Source organism: Phalacrocorax aristotelis, chromosome 7 (genome assembly GCF_949628215.1).
Source record: "Phalacrocorax aristotelis chromosome 7, bGulAri2.1, whole genome shotgun sequence".
Lineage (NCBI taxonomy): Eukaryota > Metazoa > Chordata > Aves > Suliformes > Phalacrocoracidae > Phalacrocorax > Phalacrocorax aristotelis.
In genome coordinates, this window is record NC_134282.1 from 47468526 (window position 1) to 47482500 (window position 13975).

The 13975-nt window shown below is 39.9% G+C and overlaps 1 protein-coding gene across 1 annotated transcript in view; it reads right to left on the reverse strand.

The window, feature by feature from the left end:
* Window positions 1–13975, reverse strand: part of AGBL1 (AGBL carboxypeptidase 1) — a 270250-nt gene that overhangs the window by 113345 nt on the left and 142930 nt on the right. The window contains exon 20 of the mRNA XM_075100597.1: window positions 11088–11264. Coding sequence (XP_074956698.1) covers window positions 11088–11264 — 177 coding nt within the window. The remainder of the gene's footprint in view (window positions 1–11087; window positions 11265–13975) is intronic.

The following is a 13975-nucleotide window of genomic DNA, read 5'->3' on the forward strand; positions in this document are numbered from 1 at the left end:
CATTCAAGGCAGAGGAAAAACAGTCCGTCCTGGTATATTGGGATATCTGAAACAAGTTTTGTGGTAGAAAGGAAAAAAAAAAAAAGAGGATTAAAAATAACATAATTAGTACAAGAGTTTAGCACACATGAAAAAAAATCAGGAATGGAAACAAAAAGAAAGTGACCAAAGAGACTAGAGCTTGGCGGAACTAGGATGTATCTATAGATTTTGCAACTGTAGAGAATGAATAGACCACCTAATTTGATTTTAGAGGAGACCAGACCAGGGAAACTGGGAGCAGATAATAGAGGCACAAGGATAGAGAGCTGACAGACAAAACAGACTGGGAACTACTGCACCTGTGGGAAGTGCATCTTACAAGGATACAGAAACCAGCAAAGGGACAGAACGGAGAAAGCAGCTCAGATTTCAATACAGCGTTTACATTTAATGTTGGACAGCATATACATATTATAGACATCAACTTGTGGAATTCACTGCTTCAGAAAGCCCTGTCCGAGGAAACATCATGAAAGGGGATGAAAAAGTGCCATAATTATTCACAGAGAATGTAACTCATCGTGTCAAGGTTGTGATAATGATAATCAAGCCCCATGCTGCAGTGTATGAAGTGGAGGAGAGGCAGGTCAGGCTGGTAGGATTATTTCCATGTCTTAGTGTAATTGATTCAGTTGCATTACAGGCTGGTTTTGTTCTCTTCTGAGCCGTGAGGAACCAGCCTCTGTATGACGCGGGTTACCTGATTATATGGACCAATGGTCTGATCCGGCATGGCAAATGTTACGATCCTAAGAGGAGAAAAATCAATCTTTGCAGAAAATCCTGTGTGTTAAAGACTTTGAAATTTAGATGCTTCTAAAATCCATGCAGAGTGAAAGACAAACATGCCTCCTTTAGCCTGTGCTTTTGCCACCTCCCCATTCTTATTTTCCATGCCTGAGGAGTTTGTGATTAGACTAGGAGCTTCATCAAAGGGCAATTTTCAGCTGCCAAATAGATTTGTACAATAAATCCACACGGGGCCAGATTAACAAGCAAAAGAGGTGTCAGAAATCAAAAAGCTAGCTGCTGTAATTCCACAGAAAACTTGAAAGGATGATGTGCAATGATATTTGGACTTCTGAAGGGACACCACTGAAATACTGCAGTTAGTTTTCATTAGGAATGTTGCTTTTCTATCCCTTATCCTTCCTAAGAGTTTTTTCTTTAGCAGACTGAAATCCCACAGGCATTCAAGGTCATGCCATTCAGGATTGCTTAGTGGGCTTCAAATAGAACAGTAACATTTCATCCAGAAAAATCACGTACGTGCTTGTTTGACTGTAATTGTCTGATTTGTGTCACCCCTATGATATTTATGGTAGAAAATTAAAAATAATCTTTAAGCATCTACTTTTCTTCTTTTCTGTAGTTTTCTATTTGCTCTAATAATTTGTACTGTGAATGTACCAGATCCTCACCTATATGCATAAACTGACTAAATACAATTCAGAGATTAGTCTGACCACAAATTGCTAGTCATTTTCAGCCTTTTGGCACTACAAAGGACTGTTTGACTTCTGAGCATGGCGGCACTGATTTTAATACTGGGAGAGTTTGTTCCTCCTTACAGTGCATGGAAGGACCCACTCCCTCGGTCACGAGGTGACAACATTTGCTGTCCCTGCATGAGTACACCGGTTTTGTTTGTTTTCAAATGGGGCCACAATAACGGTGTCTTGTCATCAGAGTGAAAATATGCAGGTCAGCCATTGAATCGTATCTTGTTCCCTCACAAAATGTAATCTCTTCTCCATGCAACCTTGAGTGCAATTGCAAATGGATTTTTTTGCTTCAAGCATCTAGGTTGCCCAGATCTGTAATGTCAAAAACTGGGATTCTTCCACCTAATCCTGCTCTGTCAAATTCCGAAAGATGGGTATGACAGGATACTTGCACTTTTGATTCCCTTTGTAAGGAACCAGTTTGATAACCCCTCCCTTGCCTTAATAAAGGGCGACTACCAGCTAGGAAATTCTAACATCACTAGAAAGTGAAAGGAATGTAGGAGATTGCAGGGATTTGTTGGAACAAGCCCTCCAAGGCTGAGTCACAAACAGAAGGGGTGAACAGCAGAGCTAAGACAACGGTTTCAATTATGTGATGGTGGAAAATGGTGGTCCAAGAAGGAGATAGACAATTGCTCTGCTTTGCTGTTCTGCATGCCAGCCATGTCCACTGAACCTCAACAGAACTGGATACCTCCCAGCTTTGCAGAGTCAGATCTATTATGATCTCACCCCATCGTAATTTTTTATTGCGCTGTAATTTAACCATATGGCATGGGACCTATTCTCCAGTTACACAGCCAGTCAGCACCCAATAATCTATCAACAGTAGAGACAAGGAGTTGATTTAAGATATTACTTCTGCCAAAGGGCTGCAGATTGGGCCAGGCTGTCTGCTTAGGAGCTGGAGAAGCAGACGTCCCTTAGAGTCAACTTTGTAATTGGTTCCAAAAGGCAGAGAAGCTAAGAAATTTTTCACTTCTTTGTGGTTCAGGACCATATTTTCATCCTTTTGTAACATGTTTTTACCAACAAAATCTGAGTTAGGATATAGCACCTGTATTTTCTGCCAAGCCATGATTTGCATCCTATTTCATAGCTTGAATGACTAAGCAGGAGAGACAGAGAAATGTGATTTGCATGACACTGAGGTCCTAAAATGGGACCTAAGATCCCATGTTGTTCTATCTACAGCCTTTTGTCCATTCCATTTTATGCTAATGTTATCTTCAGCACTCTTGTTTCTGCAGATATATAGTGGGGTGTCTTTACATTAAAGGAGAAGGAAACTAGGGAAATGTCTATGCACATGAAATGGCATGAGGACAATGCTCTTGAGCCCAAGGTTATCTTAGTTGCTAGGACTTATCCATGTCAGCCTGAAGCATCACCTTGGGATGCCTGTGGAGAGTTCTCACCCAGGACTAAATAATTTGACTCAATATAGCCTAACAGGACCAGAAAACACAGGTTATGTGGCTACAAACCAAGAGACATGGAATTTCAGCCTAATCTCTGTGTTGCTCTGGCAATTAAATACCATAACGCACATCTTTTGGCACCATTAATAGGGCTGCCATCTCCATACTGCAAAGATGCATCGCCCCTGTGTGAAAATGCTGTGTCAAAAGCTTAGTCTGGGACTGAAATATCTGGAAATGCCAGAGATCAGTCCTAACCTACGCTCTACTGGTACACAAGTACTAACCTTGGTGGGAAAGTTCAGAACAGAATCATGCAGCAAGCTTAAAAGACTAGCGCTGTGGGAATAGGCTGTGATCTGTCTTCCCTATGGCTCATTCCCACTAGAGATGCCTCAAACTCAGTTTGAGGTGTCTTACATTCACCACTGTGACAGCAATTCTGTACAGACTTTCCCATTTTGTTTAACCAAATGTCTGCAGTTAGAATAACTTTATCCTTAGTCATGTACTGGTTGCTAAATCTGGTGCCTCTCCTGGCTTTTATCACAGTAATGTAGCTGGCAGAGGTACTCTTGTTTCCTTCCAGACAGGGTCTAAGAGGAAGGGAACACATTCACAAGCTATCCCCAGTGCATTGATAACACATACTTCCTTCCAAGGCTGTCAAGGTCTCTGGAACATCTCTCCAAAGCTAACTATCCAAATCTACCTTCATATAACACCACCAGACTTAGCAAGTCAGATATACAGCTGGCTCAACATCTCTGGAGAAATAGTCAAAATAAAACATAATTAAAATTAGTATCTTCACCCATGATCCAGCTAGCATCAGTGATCATCTTTTGTCATACATATATTTTTAAAAAATCCAATATATCATTCCTTGGGTATACATCAATAATGAGAAGGACTAAAATACTGTTTCCCGATGTGCCCTGACAATTCTTGTGTTGGGTTTTAGTGCTTCCTGAGTGCTTTGGGGACAGGGAGGCTAGAGAAAGCTATGAGTCCATTCTTCTTCATTAAGTGTCATTCTCTGCTGTTTTTAGTAACTATGTGAGTTCAAACACAATGGCACATACCTCAGTCCCCTAACACTTTAATCTTTCAGCCAGGGAACAGGAAAGAAGATGGCCTGAGTGACAGCTGAAACCCACTGCAGCAGGCACCAGGGAGGACTTTTTCCAAAGTCTGTTTCAAGGCAGAATTCATGGGACACCTCAACAGATGGACTAGTGCACCGTATTTGGTAGACAATCACCCATATACTAACTTCTTGAAAGAGATAAAGAATTACTCAGTCTTCCTAAGAAAACATACGCTGTCCTGCGCAGGGACAGGAGGTGGACTTGATGATCCTTGTGGGTCCCTTCCAACTCAGGACATTCTATGAGTCTATGGTTTGTACAGCAGCAAACTCAGTCTACTGGATTAAGAGACCATTGCTTTTCCAGGCTCGTTCACAAAACATTTGGCAAGCATTGGAAGAGGGGCTGAGTGTCCCCAGCAAAGAGCTTCAAACAGTCACACTAGTGCCAGAAAACAGGTCTTGCCCTATATAGGGCTAAAAAAACCAAACCAGTTCCCCTGCCACCCCAAAACCCAAACAAATATGAAATAAGCCCTCTCCAGAAATTACAACATGAAAAACAACTCTGCTCAATTATTGTTCTCTTCCAAAACACCAAGGCTGGGCTGACTGTGGAGTAGATCAGGAAATGGGAAGACAGCATGGACGCCTGAACTACCTTCTCGCAAAATTTACGGACTTTTAAGTGCACATAAATGGCCCTCCATTCTGGCAATATTGAGCACCTTCAACAACAGCAACAAAAAAGTAGTGAATAGAAATAACACCCACAACTTTTACGAACAGAGATTATATTTACATCTCATGGTTTTGGTCACTCTTGCCTTAATACAAGTGTCTTATTACCTATCAGGAAGAATGAAAGCAGCCAAGATAGTCTTACTGAACAACTCCAGCTTCCTTGGAGATATAAGGGGCAAAGAATCCCTACAAAATTCTCCCAGTTCTGTGATTTGCTTTCCCAAACAATCCAAGAGAGCCAAAGTCAGCACACCTTCAAACTCCTATTGTATTATGTGGCACAAACCAAACAGATCCGAGTACAGCTGAGCATGTGATTTCTGAGTTGGCATTCTGTCATTTAATTAAAACAAACAAACCAACCAATGAAAAACAACTAATGAGGGGAAATCCTGCAGCAGTTCATAGAAGAATCTACAAGTCTCCAAGGAAGACAAAGACCCACTATCTCCTGATTTGTTTGCTCAGAAGCCCTTTCACTCCTCTTTCCCCACGTCCTAAATGCCATTAACCCTTACATAGTTTTATGAAGTGACGCCCACAAACCTAAAATTTTAAGTTAAGATGTCTAACAAATTGAATCATCAATCGATTAGTGCAAGGGGTTGGTGGAAATAAAAGAAGCAGGAAAATAAAGCAAATAGGATGCAGACTTTTGCCTTGGGTAACAACTTAAGGAAATAGAACAAACAAAATGCTTAATTTGAACCTTCAGTTCTTAGATTACTATGTGGTAACTATTTTTTTCTATACTTTTCTTGCTGTTACATCTGTTTCCAATTTGAGCCACTTTGGACCAGAACTGGAAGGAGAACTATCAGAAAGAAAATCATTCTTTCGTATTCTCAGCATCTGCTTTTGAACGAGATCCCCAGAGCACAGAGGGTCAGCTAAACACACATTTTAGAGATGATTTTTTCAAAAAAACTTTCGAATGCTTTTGAGACTTACCCATTCTTAGGAAAAGCGTAAGCTCTGGGGGAAAAAAGAAATCAGAAATGAGGAAAAGCCTGTCAGACTTGCAAAGATGATATAAGAATTTTCCAGAAACGTACACCAGAAAGCATAGGATATATCTATTTCTTTGCTTTTTTCTGCAAGAACTTATCGAGTATGCTTTATGGCAAGAATGAAACCATGTTTGTTGGTGGCTGAATACTGGCCAGAGGCCAAATTAAAATTATTTGTAAGTTTGTGCACCAGACTTCCAATTACAAGAACAATATACATCTTACTGGAGAATAAAAGCAGTATCGTGTGACCTGCAAACTCCATCAAAACAACTCAATGTCTGACTATTAACTGAAATAAACTGCTTATAAATAAAGCATACATAAAAATTCCTCACAGAAATTTGGTAAGTAATCTTCAATAGTAAGGAAGATGATGAAAATATTTCATTGTTTATAGATAACTATAAAAAAAACTAGTGCTGCAATTCAGTGGACAAATCATACATGGGTAACAAATTGGCTAATTTGGGCAGAAACAGGACAAACCAGAGAAGTCCACCTCTGAAGGAGTGGAAAGAGGAAAGGCTTTCATCTTGGCATATGGCTTTAGTTCAGCCACACTTCCATGGTAAATCGCTGGTTCATCACTCATTTTAAATAATTCAGCCCATGCTAGCCAGGTTAAAGGGGATGGATAATATCAGGTCTTCCAATCACACTAATTCTCAACACTTTTGTTCAAAAAGGACATTTTGAACCACTAACAAGAGTGTCTTATGCAATGGATGGCCCTGCGGCTTGGTGATGATCTCTCTGCTTCCAGTGTCCCTGCAAAGGGATGGCCTTTCCTTCTAATCAAGTCTGATGAGAAAATTTGGGGTATTCAATTCCTCTGACTTAGAAGCATTGGACTGGACGGGGTGGGGGGGGGCACGTGTTTGTGGAGGAAATCTTTTTTCTCAGCTCTCCCAGAGGCTTTCTGCAAAGAGGGATCCATATCACTAGTAAAATCTCCTTCAAAGGGCACTGTCAAGATATCTGCAATAATTTTAAAACTCATTTGTTACCCCTCGTTGTTTATAACCCCTTTGAAGCAAGAAGCTAAAGTCTATTTCCGTTAGTACTACATCTCCACCAGGCACGACATGCCAAGGATAATACTTTTCCAACATAGCATGTACTCACAGAGCATGAAGCTGAATTTTTGAGATTTGCTATATTACCAAGACATATGGTTTGGAACTCAGCTGTATATATTAAATTGTAGGATGATAGATGCAGTAATGAATGGAAGAGCGCAGTGCAATACACTATAGAAGGGCCATAATTAGAAGGTCAGGTACAAGGAATCAAGAAGAAAGGTGAAACAGTGTAACACGATAGAACATGGTAACACCAAAGAGATATGGAAGTTTAAAAATCAATCACACAAGAAACTTGGGAAAATATCAATATATGTGGATGGAGATTTGACTCTTCTGGGGCCATGACTGTGCCTGACTGTACCTATAGTCAGTAGAACCTCTTACAGAACAGCCTTGCATTCAGTCGTTTAAAAATCAAAGATGAGAAGGGGTTCTACATCCCACAAAAGAGAAAAGGCAATTAAAAAAAAAAAAAACCAGAAAACACCAAACGACCAAATCACCACATGGTGAGCTGGAGGGGTAAAAGCTGCAATGAGGGAACAATGCAGACTGCTTTCACAGCGAAAAGGAATTATAAGCAGGTTTGGGGTTTCTTTATTGGTGGTGGTTGGGGTTTTTTTGGTTCTTTTTTTATCATTTTTTTTTTCCTCTTTTGACCATAGGGCTGCAAACTGACAGCAGCAGGAGGGAGAATTCCCATCAGAAATTGGCTGCTTTGTTTTTAGCAACTTTCAAATGGAGACACTGCTCCTCTAAGATTGAATTGGGCAATCCAGACAAAATGAAAGAGAGTTTGGATATTTTTTCCCTTTCTTTTCTTCTTCCTTAGTTGAACAAAACCTTAGATAAGATCAATAGTTTCTTTAGTTTTATGTTTCACTTCCTTAAGGGTAGTTGGCTTATTGTGTTTCCATTGATCACACAGACAGGGAAATTCGACAGAGATAAACCGTCTCTTTTCTCCTCTCATTTCCGCCCTCCTCTCCATTTGAAATCAAACGACTTTCAAACGAGGCTGGGGTCACTATTCTTTCCATTTACATATCAATAGTACCAAATTCCTGCGTTATCTTTCACTCACTAAACTGTTTTAAAATATGAAGGCTACATTTCAATCCAAGAGAGGCCACACAGGTTCCTTGGAAAAGCTCTAGCAGCATCTTTTCTGGACTCTATCAGAAAAAATAGCTTCTGGTTTAGCTCAGCCCTTCCTCGACATTGCTCTGTGGTGATAGGGGCCACACTCATCAGCCTTGTACAATTAATATTCTAACCTCTTGCAGTGTCTACAAGGCTTTTGTTCTCTTCCTAAATCTTTTACACAATCCCTATCAGACGTGCAACTCCAAGCACTGTATCTGTGCTCATAGCCAGCAAAGCAGCTACTTGAATGAATTACTTTCATCACTTACAAGCAGGAGGAAAGCTAAAAACCAGGATCTGTGTCTGCTGTGCTCTATTAGAACTTTGGCCACTCATTCGCTGAACGATGCTGGACTTGGGAGTCTCTGCTGCATAACATGAGGTGTTTTAAATCCTAGCTGCTGTTTGTACTGTACTTCAAGGTACAAAACCATCAAAAACATGAGGGCATGCTTGTCCAGGGGAGATTCCGGATATATCCCTACAGGGAGATTAATCCTATGCAATTAAGAAACTGAGTCTCTTCCCAGTTAAACACAAATCTACCAATCCAAATACCAGAAAGTTCTAAATACGATGCTGACATATCCTGCCTGAGCATTAGTCGCAGTCTATTTTTCACACACACATCAACTCAAGGGTCCAAGAGTGAAGAACTCAGGCTGAAGTCTCCAGAAAAATGTGACATCTTGTGTGATTAATTTCCAGTTTACACGAATAATTTCAGTGCTTCCAGATACTAATGAAGTAGCTTTGGCTTGATAGATGGAAGCTGAGTATTAAATGGTATTATGCAATGAAATCTTCAGCTCAACCTGTCAAGCCCATACGCTAAATAATCCACTTGTAAGAACAAGCAAACAAGCAAGCAAGAACCAACACTAAAGACTAAAAGGGAGAGGAAACAGCCTATTAATATCAATTATTTGAAAGAGATAGTTTAGATATTTATATGTAGCTCCAGCGTAAATGTCAGCATACGAAATTTTATTCCATTTTGATACTAATAAGTTGGGTACTTAGTGTACTTGGAAAAAATGAGTGGAAATACTGTAAAGCTGCCTGAATTGGAGAAACTGCAAAAAGTGTTTGTATTATCCTTATGATGAAGGAATGAAGAAGAAATGCTCCCTCATGGGAATATTTATGTACCCTCCATATTTGAGATGAATGATAATCCTAAACAAAGAAAAAAAAAAAATATATGTGACCTCATTAAATAACCCAATGATCCAACTGGGACTCAGCTTTTCAGGGTGTTCAGAATTGAAATTTCAGAACTGCTTTACATCTTACAGACTTCCTTATAGGCCATGAGAATATTGGATTCTGCCACTAGTGACAAGCCCTCATAAGTCAACTTGCTTTTGCCCTCAGTGGCTGCCTGTGGCCCTGAGCAGTGATGAAAAAGAGGGCAAGAAAGAATGTAGGAAATAATGTCACAAATTTTAAAGGATTTCTTTAAAAAAAAAAATCCTGAACCATCTGCATTAGGTCTTTCTGCTTATTTTTGGTGACTATTATATAATGCAGGGCCCCTGTAGATGGCATAGTGCTTAAATGCAATATCTGAATGTGGCATTTAATGTTCTCTTCTTACTATTAAGCCTCTGATGGCACAAATTAAGCTAATTTGGGTTAAAGACCTCACAGATCTTGAAGGAGAAGGAGAACAAATCATTAGATATTGATATAATCTGATGAGTCACTGTTTTTAGGTCTTAGTGTGGTTATCTAGGAAATGAGTGAAATCCTCATCTACAGAGATCTCTAGTTTTGTCACTGTCTTCAGTCAAGGTAGATTTTCTCCCACTGTCTAAAAAAAGATTCAAAACTGCTGTCTTGACCTGTGGCGCCCATCAAAAAAACATTAGCACCTCTCAGAAGTACGGAGTGCTAGATGTAATGCCCGGGGCAATTATATTCTCTTTCTTTAAACTGTCTACTGGTTTTTTCCTTCTGCCTTTCCTGTCTTGGAATTGATGTGTATATAGTAGAGCATGGTTAAAACAGCAGCTGAGTACTTCCTGGCTACATTCTACAGAGAGGTAAAAGGATTAGTATAGAGCTTCCAAAGACAATAATTTGAATGTCTTATTAATTAATTGTTATTTGCAATAATGGCTCTTTCCTTAAGGGTCTTTTAGGATCCTTAACTGCTTATTAATGCCGTATAGATAAGGATCGCTCCCTAGTGGGAGAAATGGGGTGGAACACGTAAGCCTTTCAATGAAAGCAACAGGTCTGGGAAAGGAACAAGAGAAAAAATTCACCATTTGATTCAATGAAGAATTATGATCACTCAAATGCAATTACCAGAGTTCATCCTGTATACTTAAAAAGTGCCAGGAGATCTCATAGACTGATGTCTCCGATGCATTTGGTATGAGTACAGCCCTTCCTACCAAGACTGGAACTTCATTTGATGTGGAATCGGGTTCGTCTAGATCACAGTCACAGGCATACTCTGAGCTTAGGGATAGCTCTCAAAACTAGCCTTAGATTAGTTACCTTTGGCTGTCAGTAACAGGCAACTCCAAATGCACAATTCTCAGTGCAGGCTCCTAAATTTAGCCAGGTGAATGCTCAGGTAGCTAGCCTGTACCAAAAAGTTTGATGTCACTAGTATTCAAGTTACTTACCTTAGAACTAGGCTCAAAGACATCCATATGACCTGCCATTGTATTCTTTACAACACTGTGAATGCCCTTATGAGGATAAGTGCCCTGTATCATCTCAAAAACACTCCTTCCTTTGGCTCAATGCTTTTGTCTCCAGACAAGAGTTTGTTTTTATTTCACTGTTGAACAAAACCTCAGAGCAAGGACTCTACTTTCCTGGCATGGAAGGTAAAAGAGTGAGGGATCATGGAAAGATTTCACTGAGGAAAAACTCAGAAGCATGGCTATATGGGTCTGGAGGAAGCAGACAATGCTAAGCATCAAGACAATGGCTATTTCCCCTGCTTTACCCTTCCAAGCTCATGAGATGTGCATTAGGAGGAGGGTGGCACAGTGTTCTTTGAAATATTTACTCACCTTGTAGACTCCATGGCTGCAGCCGCAGTATGTGCTCTCCATAGTGTAGCTCCTCAACACACCCATTTCCTTCCATACCACCACCCGGGCTGTCGACTCCCGGGACTTCTCCACCAGGAAGCTGCAGCTGTTCATGACAAATGCAGGGGCCACTTTATCCAGGATTTTAGGAAGAGTCTAGGAGAAAACACCAGCAGCAATAAGAGAACTAACTGAACAGATGTGCATGTGTTTCTGTATATGTGTGTATGTAGAGACTTTTTTTTTTAATGTACATATCACTAAATCTATCTGTAGACATGGTTACCGAGACCTCCAACCATGTGAATTCCTCATATTCTAACATTTGTTTCATCGCAAAGACTAAAATGCAAAATATCCAATACACTTGGTATATCTCACCAAAATCAAACATTTTCACTCCCAATAGTTTGGGACTGCTGAAGTCACTTACAGAGTTTTGTTTTCAAGCAGCTTTGACATTAACCTACAGCTTTCTGTTGTGCTGCCGAAAGGGCTGCAGTCATAGTCCAGTACCTGATATTCCCATTCTCCTCTCTCCAGCTAGGCTATAGCTCCTCCCGCCATGCACCCACAATTCGACAAGGCATTCAGCTATGGAAGGAGTTTTGTCTGAACCTAGCACAGAGCAGAGAAAGGGGATATGTATTCTCACGAAGGTCACACATAATTATATGAAAATAGAGCTCAAAATTTAACTAACTTGCATTGTGAAACAAACCAAGATATTCTCATCTGTGTCCAAATGATGTATTTTATACACTTCATTTAGAGAATCACAATAAAAAGTAATCATGAAAACCCAGTAAAAATTATATCTTAGCCCTGAGTGATTTTCTTGTTCTGGAAATCGTATTTCCCAACAACAAAGTCTATAAACACTCCTAATACACTGCAGTATCAAACACTTCCATCAGCTCATTGGCAACACTTAGTTCTCACCAAGCCAGTGCTAAATGCGTTACTTTTACAGCCTAAAAAAACCATAAAAATACTGGATATGTTAGCACTAGGTGTGCTTAACGTAGAAACTGGACCTTTAGGTACACACGCACATTTACACGCATGTGTGTACGTGCGTGTGTGTGTCTAAATTTCAGTGCTGGTATCCTAACCACAACATATGCCAAAAGACCATTTGATCCATCTAGAGAGGAGTAAGCAAAATGAGGACACTCATTATTTCTTTGCTGACAGCTTAAACATCTGAACTGAACAGAACCATATAGAAGAGTTCCTGCTTATTGCTAATGGCATTTACCTTTAAATCTCATTCAGTTTGGGTGGTGAAATCCAACCAGCTAATTTCGCTTTCCAATAACAATCAGTTTCACTGACTGATTCTGAGCAATTGTAGTTCCGTTCTGTTGAGCTTTACTTCATGGCACTGTATGAGAATATTTGGTTTCATTGAAAGTGAAAGAATAATGTCTTTTCCTAAAACGTGTTTGATGTGAATTATAAATCTTTGGCCTAAACTATTTTGCAATACCCCCTGCAAACAGCTTAGCTGCACACATCTCTAATAAAAAAGTAATTTTAATTTTTCAGTATATTCTGGCTACAGCTGTCAATGGACTTTACCAGTTCTATAAGGTGCAGATCTAAAGATCTATAAGGTCCATTTTTCAGATGAGAAAACTGGAACAAAACAAGAGACTGCATTTTAAACCTGAGACCACTGTGAGCCTAACTCTTAAGTCAGGACCTCCAGTGTGCTACTAACAGCCACAGCACTCCCTTCCCTGTGGGCATACTGAACAGAAGAATCTTGAAAATTGACTGCTTGCTGCAGACTAAGCATCCAACATTTCTGGATTATCTTCAAACTGTTATTTGCTGCATGGGAATCACAAAATAGTATGCTTTCGTGCAGTGCTTCCAGGTTTTTCCTGGATTTGGGTTGAACTGGAATTAAAAAAAAATGCAGCAGAGCTATATTACCCAGATGTTTATAAGCCTCAGCACACTCATGAGATCCAGTTAAACTCTATGTGAAGGTTCAGATAGTTTTCATTCTGCACTTATCTAAACCAGCACACAGACTTTTTTGGTAAATATATACTATCAAATAAAATAATCAGACCCCTAATCCAGTTTAGCTTTTTAAAACAATTGAAATTATATGCATAATCAATCTTTTACATTTAATTAAATAAAAATGCTGGCAGGTAACAGTAATATCTCTGTACGCAGGACTCATTTAGGAACATTAGCAAATGTCAATTTAATATTCTTTTACTTTTACCAGTGTTCACTGGATTTCACACTAATGGTTCTTCTCTACTTATTCTTTTCATTAATTATCTTTCAATAGTATATTTTGAAAGGGTGGAAATACACCCTTTTAAAGGATGCCTTAATGATAACGCAGCGGTGTGACTGTTCCCTTTCTTGCACACAGCTGGATTTAGCATGTACAGCAGCAAAGGAAGCTACTCCCCTCACACAAAACCCTGTCCGTAAACTTCCAACCCTATTAGAAGAGAATGGAATTATAACTCTTTACTGATGTCCCTGCAGAGATTGCTGTCAAAGGGGCCTGGAATACCTATCAAAAGGACAAATCTTCAGCTGGACTTTGCTGCCAATGCAAGTTACCCAAGGCCACCAAATATTAGGAGGTAACAAAGACTCTAACTCCCGTATATTGCTGAGTCTATGACCTATGAGGCAAAGGATGTTCCAAAACCAACATCACCTTAAGGTATTTGGTTCCTGCTCCTGGGGAGAAAAAGCAGTCATGGAGGCTGGGTTAATCCCCAACTACCTACAGGAGGCTGGAGAGAAGCCTGTGCAAACAGTGCGAGGAAGCAAGTCTGAGACAGCAGCGACTATCTGCTGCAGTTTGCAACTGCAGATGTGTT